This window comes from Microsporum canis, genomic scaffold, assembly GCF_000151145.1.
Source record: "Microsporum canis CBS 113480 supercont1.6 genomic scaffold, whole genome shotgun sequence".
NCBI lineage: Eukaryota > Fungi > Ascomycota > Eurotiomycetes > Onygenales > Arthrodermataceae > Microsporum > Microsporum canis.
The window spans coordinates 445,537-462,695 of NW_003299164.1; the positions used below are offsets into that span (position 1 = coordinate 445,537).

Consider the following 17,159-nt stretch of genomic DNA (forward strand, 5'->3'; position numbering starts at 1 on the left):
AACAAATTTATTAATAGTAGTTATCATCTCTACAATAAACTACATATATTTGAACCTTTTTATTAGCTACCAAGTACTAATAACGGAGGCTAAATATGTAGTAACATATTGATGATAGAATACTCCGATGTGTTTTATGTAGCTACTATCCTACCCCCTTCTTAGAGCTCTTTTTGTAAAGGATGCCTGATACCTAGCAGTATACTAGTTTGTTTATCATAAATACATGTCACTCCGCTGAGTAGAGTTGCCCACAGCACCATAACTAATTTGAATTTTGATCAACGCGGCTGAAAGTTTAACTTAGAGAAGAAGCAGCTACTGCGGCTCGTGCAGCCGCTAGTTAATACCTTATTTTTATAATGGCTGTATAACGAGCGTACAAACAATGAGTAAACGATGTCTAAGTGCACATTATATACTCCATAGTTGGGAGCTCAACTAGTTCTCTTTGTGCGTTTCCGAGATGGTTGGGCGCAAACACTCAACGAGTTACCATTATCCTCCCATGATGCACTAGCTTCTAGCTCCTTTGTTTGTTGAGGACTAATGGCTAGCTTTCGAAATCATTTCAAGCCTTCCCCGCTAAGCAGCATGAAGGATTTTCTCCGATTCAGCTCCGTCCTTTCGAAGGGCCAGCAGCTCGGACGTCTAGTTCTGGCGAGGTCAAGTGGCGTTTGTCCTTGGCTATTAACGAGAGATGGATCAACTCCTGACTCAAGCAACAGCTGGACCACTTCATGGCTTTCGTTGGAGTTCGGGTGGCAATACTCCTCTATATTGCGGAACCTTACAGCGGGCGCGAACTCCATCACAGAGAGATGCAGTGCCGTCCAACCATAAACATCCTTCAAGTCGAGGATTGACTTGATATATGCTTCAGGGCTGACTGAGTGACTCTGCATAGGAGTGGTGTCTTCTGGTATTGCGCGCCGTTTTAATGCTCTTATAAGCTGTGACAGTTGTAGAGGGTGCCCTGCCCACGCTGCATAATGTATAGCAGTCCACCCGCATATGTCTTCACGAAGAGGGTCCATTCCTGCATCAAAAAGTGGTTGTAGATCAAAGTCTAACCCACCGCTGCATGCAACATGTAAAGGGGTCTGGTGGACTCGATTCACCAACGACGCATCCGCTCCTCTATCCATAAATTCCTGAAATAGGTTTATAGAAAATGGTTTTTGAGTACCACAACGAAGGGCAAGGTCATGGAGAAGTGTGTTTCCAGATCTATCCTGACATTTGATATCCGCACCAGCCTCTATCAGCATCTTAATAGAGTTATCGTGGCCACCCTGTTTACAGAAGGGAGATAGAATCGATCCCCCGTCATTAGAGGGTCTCGAGATATCAACTCCGTTTTCAAGAAAGTATGAAATAATTAGCGCACTTTTTCCTCTTGGTGTAGTGGGATGAGAAGCAGCAGCTTCTAAGACACCGTAACTTTCATGGCGACAAATATTAATCTCAGCTCCCTCTTCGATTAACATTTTAACAAGACTCAGATTACAAAAACCCGAACCATAACCCCGAGCCGCTAGAATCAACGGTGGTTCTGACGGATTCCCTTTAGCTGATATGTCCGCCCCGTTTCTCAGAAGCACACGAGCAATTGCCGTAGCCCCTTGTTTAATTGCGCATTGGAGTGGGTAGCGTTTAGAACAGCAATACCGGTTAGGGTCCGCACCATATTTTAGCAGGAGCTCGACAAGATCCTCAGTTCCCTCCGCTATTGCAATATGGAGAGCAGATATCATATAATTTCCCCTAACACATGAGATATCCGCACCAGCTTCAAGAAGATATCTGACCATATCCGGATCATGCTTTTCCACCGCCCCATTTAGTGCCAATGGCTTCTTTGGCGGCGGCGTGAGTTTAACACCCGTCTTTTTAAGGAGAAGCTGTAACGTATCCATAGAGCCACCTTCAGCCGCGTAATGTAATGCTGTCCGCCGGTTATAGTCAATAGCAAGAGGGTCTACATCATCCATAGTTAGAAGCCGTAAAAGTTCAATAGACGGATACCCTGCCTCTGCTGCAATATGTATAGCGCAAGCGCCCTCATTGTTCTTAGTTGTAAGAGAAGCGCCTGCAGCCAAAAGAACCTCTACCACTTCTACTTGGCAATTAGAAATCGCATGGTATAAAGGGGTTAGCCCTTGAGTATCCCTTGAAGTCGTATCAGCCCCAAGGCTGATCAGATATTTAACGAGCTCGACGTAACCATTAGCAGATGCTAAGTGAAGAACCGTAATCCCATGATGATTTTGCATATAAAGATCCGAACCATGGTCGAGAAGCATTTTAATAACCCGCCTATGGCCAGCGGAGAATGCCATGGTTCTCTTTTTGAATTCGGGATTAACTAGGCTGTAAGGCGGCTCTACTGTTATAGCAATATTCATCATAGCTGTATTGTTTTCGACGCACCTGGCTATTGGATTAACTCCGTTATCAAGAAGGAATTCAACGACGAGAGCTTGACCGTGAAACGCAGCATAATGAAGCGGCCGCCATGATGTAGAGGGTTCGGGCTCGTCAAGATCGGCGCCACAGCTCATTATAAACTGCAGTAAGTCGATACGGCCCCAGCATGCAGCAGCATGTACTGCATAAATACCTAGGTTGGGCTGTGGAATATGCCAGACCCGATCCTTCAACATAGCTCCAGCACCCGCCAGCAGCGTATATATCTCGGGGGATTGAGATACTATTGCCCTATTCAACGCTTGTGTGCCGTACTTCGACAGGTCCAATCCACTATCGTTCAATATTATCTGGACGAGGTCCAAATATCCCTTTTCTGCGGCACATTCCAAGGCTGATCTATATGTCATCATCTCCAGCGAGCCCCGTCCAATCTCTAGCAGTGCTTTTGCTCTTTCAATATGGCCTTTGGATATAGCACAACGAAGAATAGTATGGAAGTCGGCCCAATCGCCGACGGTAACATCGCGAAGAGCTTTTCTCATGAGCATCCGGTCCAGGGCCATATGGAATCGCGTTGCGGTCATGACAAGAGCTCTCAGGTCCCATGCATCAAGATATCCACCGATTAAACAGAGTATTTCGCTTGGAAGAGAACCGAAACCACAAGGTGAATCCTCCATGCAAACGCCTCCTGCTGGCTCTTCAGTCGTTGAGTCAGCCATGGCAATGGATGCAGTATTTAATAACGGGGCGAGGGTGAGAAGGTCTGTTATCGAAGACTTTGATCGATAGAACTTGACAAGGACTTGAGCCACTCTGTCAAGGCCGAAATCTGCCTTTATAAGTACGGATTATTAAACAGGGGTATCCTAGTGAACTAATGTTTTGAGAGACAAACACTAGCGACGTCGTCCTTGTAACAAATAATGAAAGCATTCGGAATTTCATGTCGAGTCTGGTTAACCAAAGGGCCAAAGATGTTGTTAATGTAGGCTCAGTCCGGCATATAAAACTGGTTAAGTCGACTTGCTTGTGGAACGCTCAACCATGGCCTTGATCATCTCCTGATTCTCGCTGCCTCTTCGAACATGTCGTAGCAAGTCCAACAAATCCGCATCTTTGGCTCATGGGCATCCACGGGGCTGCAATGCTGTTGATGCAGATTTGAGAATCGCCAGGCACAGTATCTAACCCTTAAACACCCTACCAAGACACAGAAACTCTCCATCAAGTATCTTCTACCAACAACTATTTGGTACTTATGAAGGAGTGACCTTGGCCTGACAAGGGGTCCAATATGATCGTGGGTCCCTAAAGCAGAAAAGATGACATATAAGCTATGTCTAAGAAGCCAGAAACTCGCTCGCTCGTTCGGCAGTGGACTGTTCTAGGCTTCGATACGGACATCGAAAGCTGTAGGGTGAGAGTTGGAATAAGAATACCTGTTTGGCTCCGCGCCGTTCAGGTCTTATTCATATCGGGGTGATAAAGGTTACATTGTTAAAATATGTGATGCTGTAGAAGGAAGATAGACACTGTATTACCTACACGTCAAGGTCCCGCCAGTCTGCACAATCCATAGAGATATAATCAGGGCTATATGCCCTTCTTTCATAGCGTGGGTAACAGAGACACGCCCAACTCGGTATCAACCGAACCTTGCTTTCTAGGATCATAAATTTACCACATTTATGGCAAACTGACCCGAACCCCCCGCCCGCTCCCCCATATCGAATAATTGCTTCTCGGCCATAATGACCGTGAGATACCCCGCATGGTATACAGTAGCGTCGGGACCGTTGCTCTATAGAACCCGTACCCAATTTTCCACGTTTACTTTTCATCATAGCGTTTGAGAAATAGCTAGCAGAGCGTATTTTCAGGCAGAGGCTGCAGGCGAAGAAATCGTACCCCGGAACCGGTTGCGTCAATCCATGCAGCCTATGGCCAGCCGCGTTATAAGCTGGCCACATCTCGATTTCTACGAGGTCTTCTATGCCATATGCTTTGGGTTTGGAGCCAGAGAATGCCACCTCTGTAGACGGCGGGAATCGATTGGGATCTTCCATTTTAGTATAGAGCTCCCGGCAGGTCAGTACGAGAGCGAAACGTGAGGCGTAGTTGAGGTAGCTTGCTATTTCGCGAATTATCTCGGTGGGAAAGTTTGGCAAATTCATTGTTTGTCGTCGCTCAGTGAACCGCAGCAATAGCTTGTATGGGCTAATCCGCAAATGGTCGATAGTACTCTTATAACACGAAATCTCACTTCTTCGACTTTGGCAAGTCTCACCCGGAGTTTAGCCACATCCTAGTCCCTATAACGCATCCAGGCTTACTGAAGGCATAGATATTGGAGATGAAGATGTAGTGCTGATGGATAAGGGGGGGGTTGCGGCCAAGGCTATGATATGCACATTGTCGTCAGTGGCTAGATGATCACCTAATAACCTGTGAGGAATAATTGCCCATGTCATAAGGGATTGCATCCGTCCATCGAACCAATGGAATATGATTTTTTTAGAGCACCCGATCAAGGGTAGTATATCCGTACGGTCATATCTCTGGTCGCGAAATTGATGGCTGACTGGGTTGTTGACAGGGGCCCGAGCCTACCTTATGCACTCCATCCTCCGCGACTGAACTGATCAAATACCACGGGGCGAGGCTTGTTGGGAAAATACCAGTCTGGACCTCGTTATGATGGTTAATCTGGGGGTATAGAATGGTCGACTGCTGATTGGTATGCTCTTCTTGAGTCTGCTGGTTAAGGGTATCAATATTCAGAGTGCTCAGGGGGCATCTAGAACCTGATTGAATGTGAACTCGCCTCAGGAATACTCGTTCATCAAATATTCTATTCTATCAAGAACAAAATGGATGAAGAAGTTGAGATTGACGAAGTAGAAAGTGGCCTTAAAGCGGCGATGACACCGTCCAAATATGGCCTAGCGTCTAGCTACCACTTTGGAACTTTTGATGCTGAAGAAGATGAAAAGACAAGCAAGAAAGCCGCAGGACTTTATAAAACATGTCAAGCAAGCCTTTGGCAGGCGTGAATGCCGATAGTCAGTATACCCTGGGGTCAAGGCTGTCCTTCGATGGCGCGCTATGCACGGTCCGATATATCGGGCCTGTTCAAGGCACCAAGGGCGACTGGCTGGGCGTTGAATGGGATGAGCCATCAAGGGGCAAACACTCAGGATCTCACAACGACGTGAAATACTTTCAATGTACAGGCCAGATCGTTATAAACATATACGAAACGACAGTAGCTACTCAGCTGACAACCTATATTAGGCAAAAGTAAACATCCAACAGCTGGCTCATTTGTCCGTCCAAGCAGGCCGTCAGACAAACCACTAAGCTTCCTGGAAGGAGCCCATGAGAAATACGTTTCTGAGCTGCCTGTGTTTTACTCTGCTTCTAAGGGGGACCGTGTTTTAGAAGAGTCCATATCTAAGCCTATTGAAATCAGCGGCAAGGTCGTGGAAGAGATTGGGTTTGATGAGATTCGGAAACAGCTTGCTGCTCTGCATGAACTCCGAATCATCATTCTGGATGGCTTGCGCATCAATGGCGTGCTTGCAGGCCCAGCTGTATCTGACGAGAGAGAAGAGGAGCTCGAAAGGATCAAGAAGACATGTCCCAAGGTCATGGAGCTTGACTTGAGTCGCAACCTTTTACGGCGATGGTACGAGATAGTTGATATCTGTGCCCAGCTACCTCAGTTAAAAATATTAAAGTTGAAGTATGCAATGCCATGCTATATCTTCCGCGTTCATAACTACAAACTGACCGGGTTATAGTGGAAATTTTTTCGAAGACGTAGAGAGCTGTTCTGTGGATATAATCTCCCGCACAGCTAGCAGTTTATTTTTAAACTCAACCTTGATGAGTTGGAAGGAGGTATGGCTCTAAAGACTCTTCTTTCTATGTTTAATGCCGCTAACAAATTCCCAAGATTGCCATGGTATCTAGCAAATTCCCTTCCCTCACCAGCTTATCCTTGGAGAATAACCAGTTGTCGTCTACTTCGGCTGCACTATCAGCCATGATACAAGAGCTTTCATTGGAATTCAATGACTTTGAATCTTTGGACTGTCTACACCATCTCACTGCACTACGCAACCTCCGCCGTCTTTGCCTTCGAGGAAACAAGATCAGCAAGATCTATTCATCAACGCCCTCAGGCCTGGTCTTCTCTCCAACTCTAGACTTTGTGGATATATCGCTCAACCAAATACCGTCATGGAGCTTTTTGAATGCCCTACAAGCAGTATTCCCAGGCCTCACAAGCCTACGTATCTCAGACAACCCTTTATACGACATGCCACCAGCTCCGACAAAGGTTACCGGCCTACCGGAGAAGCGTATGACAGTGGACGAAGCCTTTATGCTGACACTCTCGCGACTGTCTAACCTTAAGCTTTTGAATTACGGGAAGATCACCCCGCTTGATCGCCTCAACGGAGAGTTATACTATCTCTCCTTGATCCGAAAGGAGCTGCTTGCACACCCGCAGAGCATGGAGCAGGACATCCTCAATTCCCATCCGCGATACAAGGAACTTTGCAAGATATACGACACGCCTGAAATCCAGCGGACGGCTAAAGATGACCCATCAAACGGGATAGACCCTCGCTCTTTGGCAGCACAACTGATAAAGTTTAAATTCCACCTAGCAGACCCTAGCAATGTAGGGCAAAAAAGAAGTATCTACGAGTTTGAGAAGGAGATACCCAAGTCATTTGATGTATATCACATCAAAGCCATCGTGGCTCGACGGTTTTCCCTGCCGGCTCTTCGGTTCAAGTTGATCTGGGAATCTGACGAATGGGACCCGGTCATAAAAGGGACAGCAGAGGAAGACGAATGGGATAGTGAGGAAGAAGAAGAAGACTCGCAACCTGAAAACGCTATAGACAGCAAGAATGGCAAAGAGTTTATCAGACGGGAGGAGGAGCTGATAGATTCAACCCGGGAGGTTAGCCACTGGTTTCCCAATGATGTGAGAGAGGTGAATGTGAGAGTAGAGCCGTTTTGATACCCGAGATATAGACGATTACAAGCTGGTTCAGATTGTTCACGTCTGCGAATCGACGGTCGTATTTAAATAATGTTAAAGATAAGATAAGCTTTTGGTGACATTGAAATATTTCAAGCTTGCGAAAAAGCTGAAGCTCGAACAAAAACTTCATGTTATCTCGAGTATCGCAATAGATAGATTGAATATGTCAGAATACTGGAAGTCGACAGTGAGTTTTACCCCAGCCAGTCGGAACCGTATCCATAACTAAGCAGCCTTTTTCCTCTAGCCCAAATACTGGTGTAAACACTGCAAGGTCTTCGTCCGCGACACACCCTACGAGCGAACGCAACACGAAGCCACAGGGAAGCATCAAGGCAGCCTAAAACGGTTCTTACGAGACGTACACAGAGACCAAGAACGAGGAGAGAAGGAAAGCCAGAGGGCGAAGAGCGAAGTAGAGCGACTGCGAGGAATAGTATCCAACCCCGGCACCTCCTCATCTGGGCCCAAACGAACACCAAATGACCCGCCATGGAAGAAGCCGACGGCGACGGGCGCAAACACCGCGGGGTTGACACAAGACCGGATGCAACAGGTATCACAGCTGGCGGAGATGGGCGTTGCTGTTCCCGAAGAGTTTAGGCCTAGTATGGCGCTGGCCGGAGACTGGAAGGTTGTCTCGGAAACGCCCATTGGGGAGAAGACCACTTCTGATCCCGAGGTCAAGAACGTCGGCGTTCGCAAACGAAAGCTACGGGAAGACGAGCAGGAAGAAGCGGATATGCAGCAAGAAGTTGCGAGAAAGGCATGGGGTTCAGCGATCCGCGAGTATCGAGCTGACGACAACGACCTTGACGCGCTGTTAAACAAGACTACGAACCTGAAGAAGGTGAAGGCAGAGGTTGAAGAGGACCCTGAGACCAGTGGCAAGCGGGAGCCTGTCATCAAGGAGGAAAACGACCCCGAAGACGACGGAGGAGGCGCACCCGTCAACGCACCGCCTGATGTCAAGCAGGAAGAGAAGACTGAAACAGGAGATGAGACGGAGAACACCGCACCGGCTGTTATGTTTAAGAAACGGAGACCGAAGAATATAAAACGATAGCGTCTACCCTGCAGCCACAACACCACGGCTTTACCTCCCAGACTTGGACTCTTCGTCTCAGGACTCCTCGTCTCAGGACACTCGGATATCCCATCATCCAACCAGAAGAGTGATCAATCCTCATAGAAGAGTGATCATACAGGCCGCTTCTGCCTGTATATCAGTATCGAGATCCGGGGTTGATAGAACACGCCAGGGCGCAACTCCGCCCATCTATAGAATATCAACATGTACAGTGTCCTATAGTACCATCTAAACAACATCCCATGCAGAAAGAATACAACCAGTGAATGCGCTTCTTGTAGAAACCATCTTCATCCAAGCTTGGCATCGCCACCTTCATTTTTCTTATCAAAAAAAGTTGAGCCGCTTCAAAAGCGAGACAGCTTTTTGATCGTTAAGAGACAGAACAGAGACCGCAAGAGAGACAGCTAAGGAGAAAGGCGATGCTGGTGTCTGTCTTGTTAGGCTGGTAAGTTGAGATATTCAGCTGTTCTTGCGTCTGCTTTATATTCTTCAGATGCACACACATGGCCAACCCTTCCTCCTCCCTTGTCGAATTGCTTTCCTCCAGCCTCTTTCTGGCCCAGAAGACCATGCCGTTGGTATTACCAGGCTGAATGGCATGCGATATAAGGGCCGGATGCTATGTGCGGCTCCAGCAGCGGTGGGAGGGCCAGCGGCGCGCACTGCGACTTTCATCCGCTTTCATCTGAATAACATCTATTGCCTCGCGAAGAGGGCGTATCTCTGTTTGATACACCGTATATGGCTATATATACGTCTGTTGGAAGCTTGTCTACTTGGTGCTGGATACAGACTACGCATATATACTACCCGGTCTTCCCTCGAGACGAAGTCGAACAGCAAGGTCGAGACAATCGCTAACTAGAAGTCATGACAGATCAATCGCATACACCCGAATACCATACTCGATGCCCGGGTTGCGGAACCCGTCGAAAGACCGAGGAACTCTGTAACCGGATAGAGATGCGGAAGATTAAACAATTGGGCGTATTCTGATAGACCTCATCACGGAGACTTGAGCCGGCCATCACCTGTGCTTTTGGTATATTCGGCAGTGGAAAGAGACATGGCGGACGATGAAACACCTTCAGGCTCAGCACCAGCCCCGACGGAGACCGTAGACCCTTCAACAGGCGCTCAAACACCTGCCCAGGGCGAGCAGGCAGCCGCCACGAACGGCAACGGCCAGTCAAACCCTCCCACCGAACCACAGCACACCTCGACCGTCGATAACAGCTTCATCCAACCTCCTTCCGACTCGAATCCCCAGCAACAACCACCCCCGTCGCAGACAGCAGCTCCAGACCCGGTCTACCAGTTAGCGGCCGCAAACTCGCCCCTACTCGCCCCCCAGACAGGAGCCATCGACCACGCCGTACAGCTCCAGGCCTTGCAGCAGTTCAATAATGATCAAGGGCCCTTCGATCCCAACGTGGCTGCGCCCGCTCCTCCGCCAGCGCCAGCACCTGTAACCCATATCACCCAGTATTATGGTGAGATCCCGGCAGGCGGCTTCTCGGACGGCTTCGAGCTGGTGACAGACGAAAGCGCTGCGAATCGAATGAAGAGAGATGTCAAGCGGAGGACAAAAACCGGCTGTCTTACTTGCAGGAAGCGCCGAATTAAGGTAAGAAACAGCCTCTACCTTGTTTTCTCTCCTCGTGTTAGTCTCAAGCAGCCGTCGCAAGAATTCTCTTTAAAGAGAAGAAATAATGTCTTTTTGTTGTTTATTATATCTTGGTTTGTTATTGTTGCCTTGAAAGGTTTTGTTTCCCCCCCCGCGGCCTGCAGGCTCGCTTAGCAGCATCAAGAAAAAAAAAAAACCTCCTTTCGACGCTGCCAAAATCTCAACAAGCACCAAAACATCCTCGACGGCCACAACTCGACCCGCCATGTTGATGTTCCAGCATCCTGTCGAGCCAGCTTATAGCTTGTGAAGGGCCGGCTCTTCTGTTTTGTTGCCTTTTTCGTTTCTCTGCAATCCCTTTCAACCCGTGTTATACCCCATTCGAGGCCATATTGGCTGAGCTTTGATACAGTGCGACGAACGGCATCCAGTGTGCAGAAACTGCGAAAAGAGCAAGCGAGATTGTCTCGGGTACGATCCAGTATTCAGAAGCCAGCCAGGTCCCTCTTCGCTTCAGCCAGCGCCAACTGCACATCCCTCGCTGCAGGTCGCGCCTCAGAACCCCCATCAAGCTGCCGGAGTCAACCAAGCGCATCTTACCACTGCTACAGCACACTCTGTTTCACCCTCTCTTCATAATACCACAGGTTCATCCGCATCGCCGCCACAGGAGAAGTTTGACTTCGGTACCGAGCCAGAACCTACCCCCCTAGCCGCGCAGGCTCAGGTTCCAGCCCCAGCTCCGGTCACAGCTCCAGCCGAGTCATCGAGGAGTGTAACCCCCAGGCTGACCGAAGGCCAGCCATTGATAGCTATCTCATCGACCTTGCCGGGCTCGGAGAAGATGGAAGGTAAGACTTCCTGGCTTTATACATGGTATCAGAAACTTGTTGTACTAACGTGTGAATTAAAGCGAGACAACCAAAAATGGCTGAATTACTATCAATCGGTGGCTTTACATTGCCAGCAATTGACACAAACCCTCTCTCTGCCACGAAGCTGGGAGAAGTTAAAATGCTGTACAAAATATACGCCCAAGGCATGGACCGCATGCTTGAGTGTAACTGGTACGACACCCATGGACTATCTCACCTACTTGCCAATCCGCGTCTTCTCTCCCTCTACTCTTCTCTCCTCGACGGCTTTACCGATCCAAACATTCACGACGCCCCGGTGATCGCTCGTATGGAGTCATTCGAAAGCCATGTCATCTGGGAAAGCCTTTGCCTGTGCCGCATCGCCCGTGCCCAGGAGCCATCTAATGGAAATGAGAATGCAACTTCGCCAGATCCACAGCTCACATACGCTGTCAAGCGTCTCTCTCTCCTCGAAGCTTTACTCACAGGGACTGTCCTTGAAAACAACCCCGTTGCTCGTAATTACTACCCGGAAGACGATCCTGCCGCCGCAGCCTCCGGGCTAGGCACGCAGATAAAGAACCGCCAACTAAATTTCTGGGAGTCCATAGGAGATTATCTCTCCATCCCCGACAGTGACCCAGACGCGGGCGGGAAGCGCGACAAAGCTCTCTTTGCAGCTCGTGCGTTCCTCGACATGATCGAAAGCCGAGACGTCGTTTATTCTATTGCCGTCGTTAGAAATATATCCAAATTCCAACCTCGAAAGTTCAAGCTTCCAGCCGCCTCTGATGAAAAGGACCCAGCCGCAAAGCTGTATGTAGCCTCTCGATTCCTAGAGGACGAAGTCCGTGGAAAGGCGACTAGTCAGGTTGCTCGGCGGATTTCTCAGTTGGTTGTTAGATATTGGGATGAGCCTTTCAACCTTTGACCATAAACAACCCCTTACCAGTCATACTTTCACAACCCCCATTTTGCCGTACTACGCCTTTTTATGTAACGGTTGCTCTTCATCTACACGTTTGTATCTTTCCTCCCCAATGGCGTTTTAGAGCAGGATTATGGAAATATCCCGGAGAAAACGGAACCAGGCTGGAGCGTTTGTAGGATAAATTTGATTTTTCTTTCCCTTTTCCCTTTTTCTTCTTTATACATATTCAGATCATAAACACTGCACTGCTGGCTAGCTATTAGAGAAAGCATCTACTTGACAAGAAAGCTAACCCAAGTCAACCAATGGAGTGTATTTTATGTATATATTTCCTCGAAAATAATATTATTTCACAGACATGAACATGCGTCTGCGCTTGTTGTATCTTCAGTATCTCCATCTAGACTTCCCTAGGTAAACGAATGGTACCTTTGATCACCGCCTCATCACAACTGTATCCTCCTTTTTATAGCTCTGCCTGTTCAGGTACGGGAGACTTTAATTTCCCAGTCTCAACGGCCTGTCTAACATTGCTAATTGCCCATTCCTCCATCCCGGTTTGAGTCTGTTGATAAGAGCATTAACAATCTCCTCAGCACTGCTTACAATGGCTGTAAAAGGGGCCCACTTACTTCAATGCTCCAGGTGCCCATATGCGGAATGAGAATCACATTTGGATTTTGAATCAAGCCTGGGTGGACTTTCGGCTCATTTTCAAAAACATCGAGCCCCGCGGAAGTAACCTTTCCGCTATCGAGTGCCATAACAAGAGCTTCTTCGTCCAAAACCGGGCCGCGAGCGGTGTTCACAATGATGACGCCTGTCTTCATCTTGGCAAATTCTGCATGGCTAATAATGTGTCTTGTGTTTTTCTGTACCGGATTAAATGTCAGCTGTCCAAATTTCCCGACACTTTGGTTGTATATATGCGGCCAGGCTGGGTGTCGTTAAATGCCAGCAAGGTCAGGCAGGGTCAGGGGGAGTAAGCAGGAACGGCACGTACATTTAGAGGCAAGTTCAAGCTAATAACGTCGCTCTGAGCTAGAAGTTCATCGAAGGACACATATTGTGCTCCACCGGCCAATTCTTCACTGAGTTTTTTTCGATTATGGTAAATCACGGTCATCCCAAATGCCTCGGCTTTCTTCTTGAGATTGCGTCCAATGCCTCCCATGCCTAGAATACCGAGTATTTTCCCCTGAGGATCGTGGCCAAGGGCAATTGGTTCGGGGTAACCTTTCCATTTACCGGCTCGCGGGTTCTGCATACCGGCATTGAAATTGCGAAGTGCTCCGATGATTAAGAACAGGGCCACATCAGCCGTGGATTCGTCTACGGCGGTAGGCACATTGGACACTCGCAATGGTGGTGACCGAGCACTGCAGGCCGCGACATCTACTTGATCATACCCAGAGCCTGGTCGAGTTTGTCAGTGTTAAGTTCATAGCTATTTTCAGGGAGCACGGTTCATTCGTTTCCTTCTCATACCGCAGTGGGCGAGGAATTCCATAGACTTTGGCAATGCATCCACCACCTCCTGATCAATCAAACCGGTGATTGAAACAGACGAGAACGTTCGATACGCCACCCTCACTCCATCAAGTTTACCATCACGACATTCTTGGAGGAACTCAGCTCGATTGGTGGCTTGGGGAGTTACAAGCTCTCCGATATTGGAAAGGCGTTGCCATGTGTCATGAGCACTTTATCTTCATACTCTATACTTCCCTCCCAAGGAGGGAAGACCCAAAGATAGTCCAAGTTAGTGCATGGGTACAAAGCTGTTGAATGAGACATTCCACTCGGAACCGACGGATTCGTGTTCGCGATGTAATCCTCCGCATGTCCATACATGTAATACCGGGGGGTAAGGGGGGTCAATCCGTTGCTGCATACATAGTAGCCCGTACATATAATACGATGTACGCATATGCAGGGACGGAAGGGATGCCCTGCTTCTTGATGTATACATGGTCGAAAGGAACAATAGGATCATAGGCATTATAAGAGGAGAACTAGAGCTGCAACGTACTGATCGATCTCTCCCAAAAGTAGGATTTTCGGCTTCTCAGCGGGTGATATCATCGTCATTTTGTGTGCTTTGAGGGCTCTTATAACTCTCGAACGGCAGCGAGTGACGATATGAACGTATTTCTCTGCTTCAGTCAAGGACCCAACCTGACGTTCTCAGGATGTTAGACCGAGGATTTTGAGCGTTGATATATATTCTTCCCGGGCATTCGTGGGGTGACTCCATAAAACGAGTTGTGGATCAACTTAAATAATCGCAGACGAAATTCGACCAAGTAGATAATCTTTCCTCAGAAACTCATTTCCTGACTGGTTCTTCCTTCGTCCAGCTGTATAACTCTCTTCAATACAGGAAAATTCGGCCGAGTCCGTGTCATAATTCTCGAGTGTGTCATATTTTCTTGGAGGAGACCCAGCAGTTTGCTCTTCATCCAGGCTTATTTTCGTATATATATGTATATTTTTCCGGTGTACCGGAAGAAGAGCGATGTGATGTTCATCAATTTCAATAATAGTTTGCCATGGCCAAAGACGTTAAGCCCAGGAAGCCGGCTCTGCGTTGTACAATTTATGTATGCTGTATGTTTATTCTGCCTGATATGAATACTTTTTGATCCTGCTGTGCAACTTCATGGCTGTAGATCACCCGATTAGCTGAGGCGACAGCCCGACGTTTGGCCATCACCGATATTTGGACAACGGGGTTGATGTTGAAGACTAGCCCTCTTTGGCAGCGAGTATTCTGGTTTATTGACTGGGGTTGCCCGTATCATTGACATATATAAGATGTTAGAGCCTTGGTCGTGGAAAAGCCTTCACAACAGCTTAACAAGACGAGCGTCACTCCTCAGCCAACACTCTCGTCCAGTCGAACTTCCTCCATCGTTTCCTAAACCCATCCAGCCTTCTATCGGTGCCGTGACGCCACCGCCCCTGCCGCTTAATCACATCGGGCCCCAAGTCAAGCATGCCTCCGATAATTTCTCGGGCAAAGAGGTCACCTTTTGGCCATCGGTTTGGGTCTTCAACGACGTGTCCTAGACCGCCGTCGAGCTCAAACCAAACATGGAAATAAGGCATCTCCTTGGCCAACGTATTGCGGAATGCGAGCTTTCCACCGCCTTGCCGCGCTTTAGCGAGAGTATCAATGACTTTTTTGTGCTGAGTCCATTCCTCGTCTGCGGAGAGGATTGCTTCCTTGAAGAAAGCAGGAGCCGTCTCTCCGAGGCTGTATGGGAGTGGTACCACTTCCATGGCTGCATGTCGTTTCTGACCTGGCCTAGCTGCGTTCTCGTAGAAAATAACATCTCGTCCCTGGTCATGATACATTCTTGTTAGACATTTCATAAAGTTACGAATCTCCTCCCACTCATCATCATCACATTCTAAGAGATTAGTTCGGTGTTGAATGGGTACGATGCATGTACTGCCTTCGCTCAGCTCTGGTTCTGTAGGGAGAGTGAGATAGACGCGGGTTGCAAGTGATACCACAGGTGCAATGGGAGGTTTTCCGGTGTCCTCATGGTGGCATAACGGACAGTTATCTAATATTCGATTCATCTTTTGGAATTCACTTATTGACGCATTTTTGATGTTGATTTCCGATTTGTGTACTCTCTTTGCGAGCTTGGAAGCGTTCTCATCCATATAATCCAGATCATTCTAGATGGGAATTTAGCAACCGGGAAATCCGCATTTGGTTTGAAGGATAAGATGAACTCACGTCGAATTTAGCATCTTTGGCAATTCTTTCAGCAAATCGCTGCCCTTCTCCCGCACCTCCGCGGGTTCTGCGCTCTTCACGAACCATATCTTCAATGCTCATATCCTCATTTTCCTCGACCTGGCCTCTCTCCCTACCCCGTTTGGATTCTACAGCGCGAACTTCAGCTCGGTTGCCACCAGCCAGCATGCGATTATCCATGACTCCGAGCACGACAACATCCGATTCCTTCTGGTTCGCAGCCCCAGCGACTGCTGCATTATATTGAGCTTCTAACTCGGCGGCATCGGGTGCACGCCTTAATTTTGCCTTCATCATCTGAGCCTTCAGTTTGTTCAGAGAGCTGGCATCGAGCACTTTCGTCTCCCGTGGGACGGGTTCAGTCTCCATCCTCTCTCCCTGTACAGGAGGTTTGTCCTCGTCACTTGCGGCTTCTCGTTGATTAATATTCCTCCCCGTCGATTCCTTATCCAACTTTCTCTCTTTGAAAAGCTCCCCTGATGGCTTCTCTTTTCCAACATAATCTTTGCCATATCTCTCCCTTCGGTCAAGTTCAATTTCTTCCTCTCTGGCATGGTCAAAATGCTGTAGATCGCCATATCGTTCCATTGCAACCTCTTCGACGGTTCGGCCGGTTTCCTTTGCCTGTCTGAAGACAGCCTTGAGTTTCGTCATGCGCCATTGTGACCCTTCATCACCAAATGTGTAGTCCACCTCCGCCGGGCCGCCTTGTCGTGTAGTATTAGCATCCGACGCGGCCTCAGCGTCCTCTGCAACATCGAGAAGATGTCGGTTCAGCTCTTTCTCATGCAGTTTTTGTCCGAAATCAACTTGAAGCATTCGAGCTGCTGGGGCTTCCTGTGGCTTCTCCTTTGGCCGGTGTATATAATCGATATCAAGACCGGACGGGCCTTCCATCCATGAATCTCTTTGTAGTTTGGCCTCTGATTCTGGCTCTATAACAGGCTCCTTTGGCTCTCCTTTTGTATCATTCTCCCTGTGAGCACTTCTGTCTCGATGGCGTCGTTTATGCCGGTGTTCCCTTTCCTCCCCATTGCTCGTCGAATGTCGAGATCTCTTGTGCCTGTGCCTGCCATCATCATCATCATCATCGTCTCGACGGCCATGACCATCATGCGGAGAACGATGCTGGTGGTGTCGATGGGAGCGATGTTTAGAATCCTCGTCGCGGTCGCTGCGGTGTCGATGTCTTCGTTTAGACCTTTCGAGCTCTCTCTCTTCTCTCTCCTTCTCCTTCCTATTATTCTCCGCCAATTCCCTTTCAAAATCTTCCAATGTCATCGTGTTCGGAGGTTGGTTGTGTTGTAGGCGCTGAAGCTGCGCAAATTGAAAGTTTTGGAGCTTTCGAGCTTTCTTGAATGACGTGAATTTATTT

General features: G+C 48.2%; 6 protein-coding genes across 6 annotated transcripts; 2 read left to right on the top strand and 4 right to left on the bottom strand.

Moving 5' to 3' along the window:
• Window positions 1-566: 566 nt before the first annotated feature.
• MCYG_06307 (ankyrin repeat domain-containing protein 44) lies at window positions 567-3,155 on the bottom strand (the record flags this gene model as incomplete). The annotated part of the gene is made up of 1 exon (XM_002844297.1): window positions 567-3,155. One exon carries the CDS (start codon window positions 3,153-3,155, stop codon window positions 567-569), a length of 2,589 nt encoding a protein of 862 aa, XP_002844343.1.
• Window positions 3,156-3,692: 537 nt separating this feature from the next.
• Window positions 3,693-4,502, bottom strand: MCYG_06308 (conserved hypothetical protein; the record flags this gene model as incomplete). The annotated part of the gene is made up of 2 exons (XM_002844298.1): window positions 3,693-3,744; window positions 3,982-4,502. The coding sequence occupies 2 exons, from the start codon at window positions 4,500-4,502 to the stop codon at window positions 3,693-3,695; spliced, it is 573 nt and encodes a 190-aa protein (XP_002844344.1).
• A 1,822-nt stretch (window positions 4,503-6,324) lies between these two features.
• Window positions 6,325-8,567, top strand: MCYG_06309 (U1 zinc finger domain-containing protein; the record flags this gene model as incomplete). The annotated part of the gene is made up of 4 exons (XM_002844299.1): window positions 6,325-6,339; window positions 6,395-7,417; window positions 7,569-7,666; window positions 7,871-8,567. The coding sequence occupies 4 exons, from the start codon at window positions 6,325-6,327 to the stop codon at window positions 8,565-8,567; spliced, it is 1,833 nt and encodes a 610-aa protein (XP_002844345.1).
• A 1,093-nt stretch (window positions 8,568-9,660) lies between these two features.
• On the top strand, window positions 9,661-12,009 carry MCYG_06310 (conserved hypothetical protein; the record flags this gene model as incomplete). The annotated part of the gene is made up of 3 exons (XM_002844300.1): window positions 9,661-10,221; window positions 10,634-11,072; window positions 11,135-12,009. The coding sequence occupies 3 exons, from the start codon at window positions 9,661-9,663 to the stop codon at window positions 12,007-12,009; spliced, it is 1,875 nt and encodes a 624-aa protein (XP_002844346.1).
• A 466-nt stretch (window positions 12,010-12,475) lies between these two features.
• On the bottom strand, window positions 12,476-14,100 carry MCYG_06311 (glyoxylate reductase; the record flags this gene model as incomplete). Its single annotated transcript, XM_002844301.1, has 5 exons — window positions 12,476-12,574; window positions 12,642-12,881; window positions 13,013-13,425; window positions 13,498-13,712; window positions 14,042-14,100. The coding sequence occupies 5 exons, from the start codon at window positions 14,098-14,100 to the stop codon at window positions 12,476-12,478; spliced, it is 1,026 nt and encodes a 341-aa protein (XP_002844347.1).
• Window positions 14,101-14,880: 780 nt separating this feature from the next.
• Window positions 14,881-17,065, bottom strand: MCYG_06312 (cell cycle control protein cwf19; the record flags this gene model as incomplete). The annotated part of the gene is made up of 2 exons (XM_002844302.1): window positions 14,881-15,702; window positions 15,764-17,065. The coding sequence occupies 2 exons, from the start codon at window positions 17,063-17,065 to the stop codon at window positions 14,881-14,883; spliced, it is 2,124 nt and encodes a 707-aa protein (XP_002844348.1).
• Window positions 17,066-17,159: the final 94 nt, after the last annotated feature.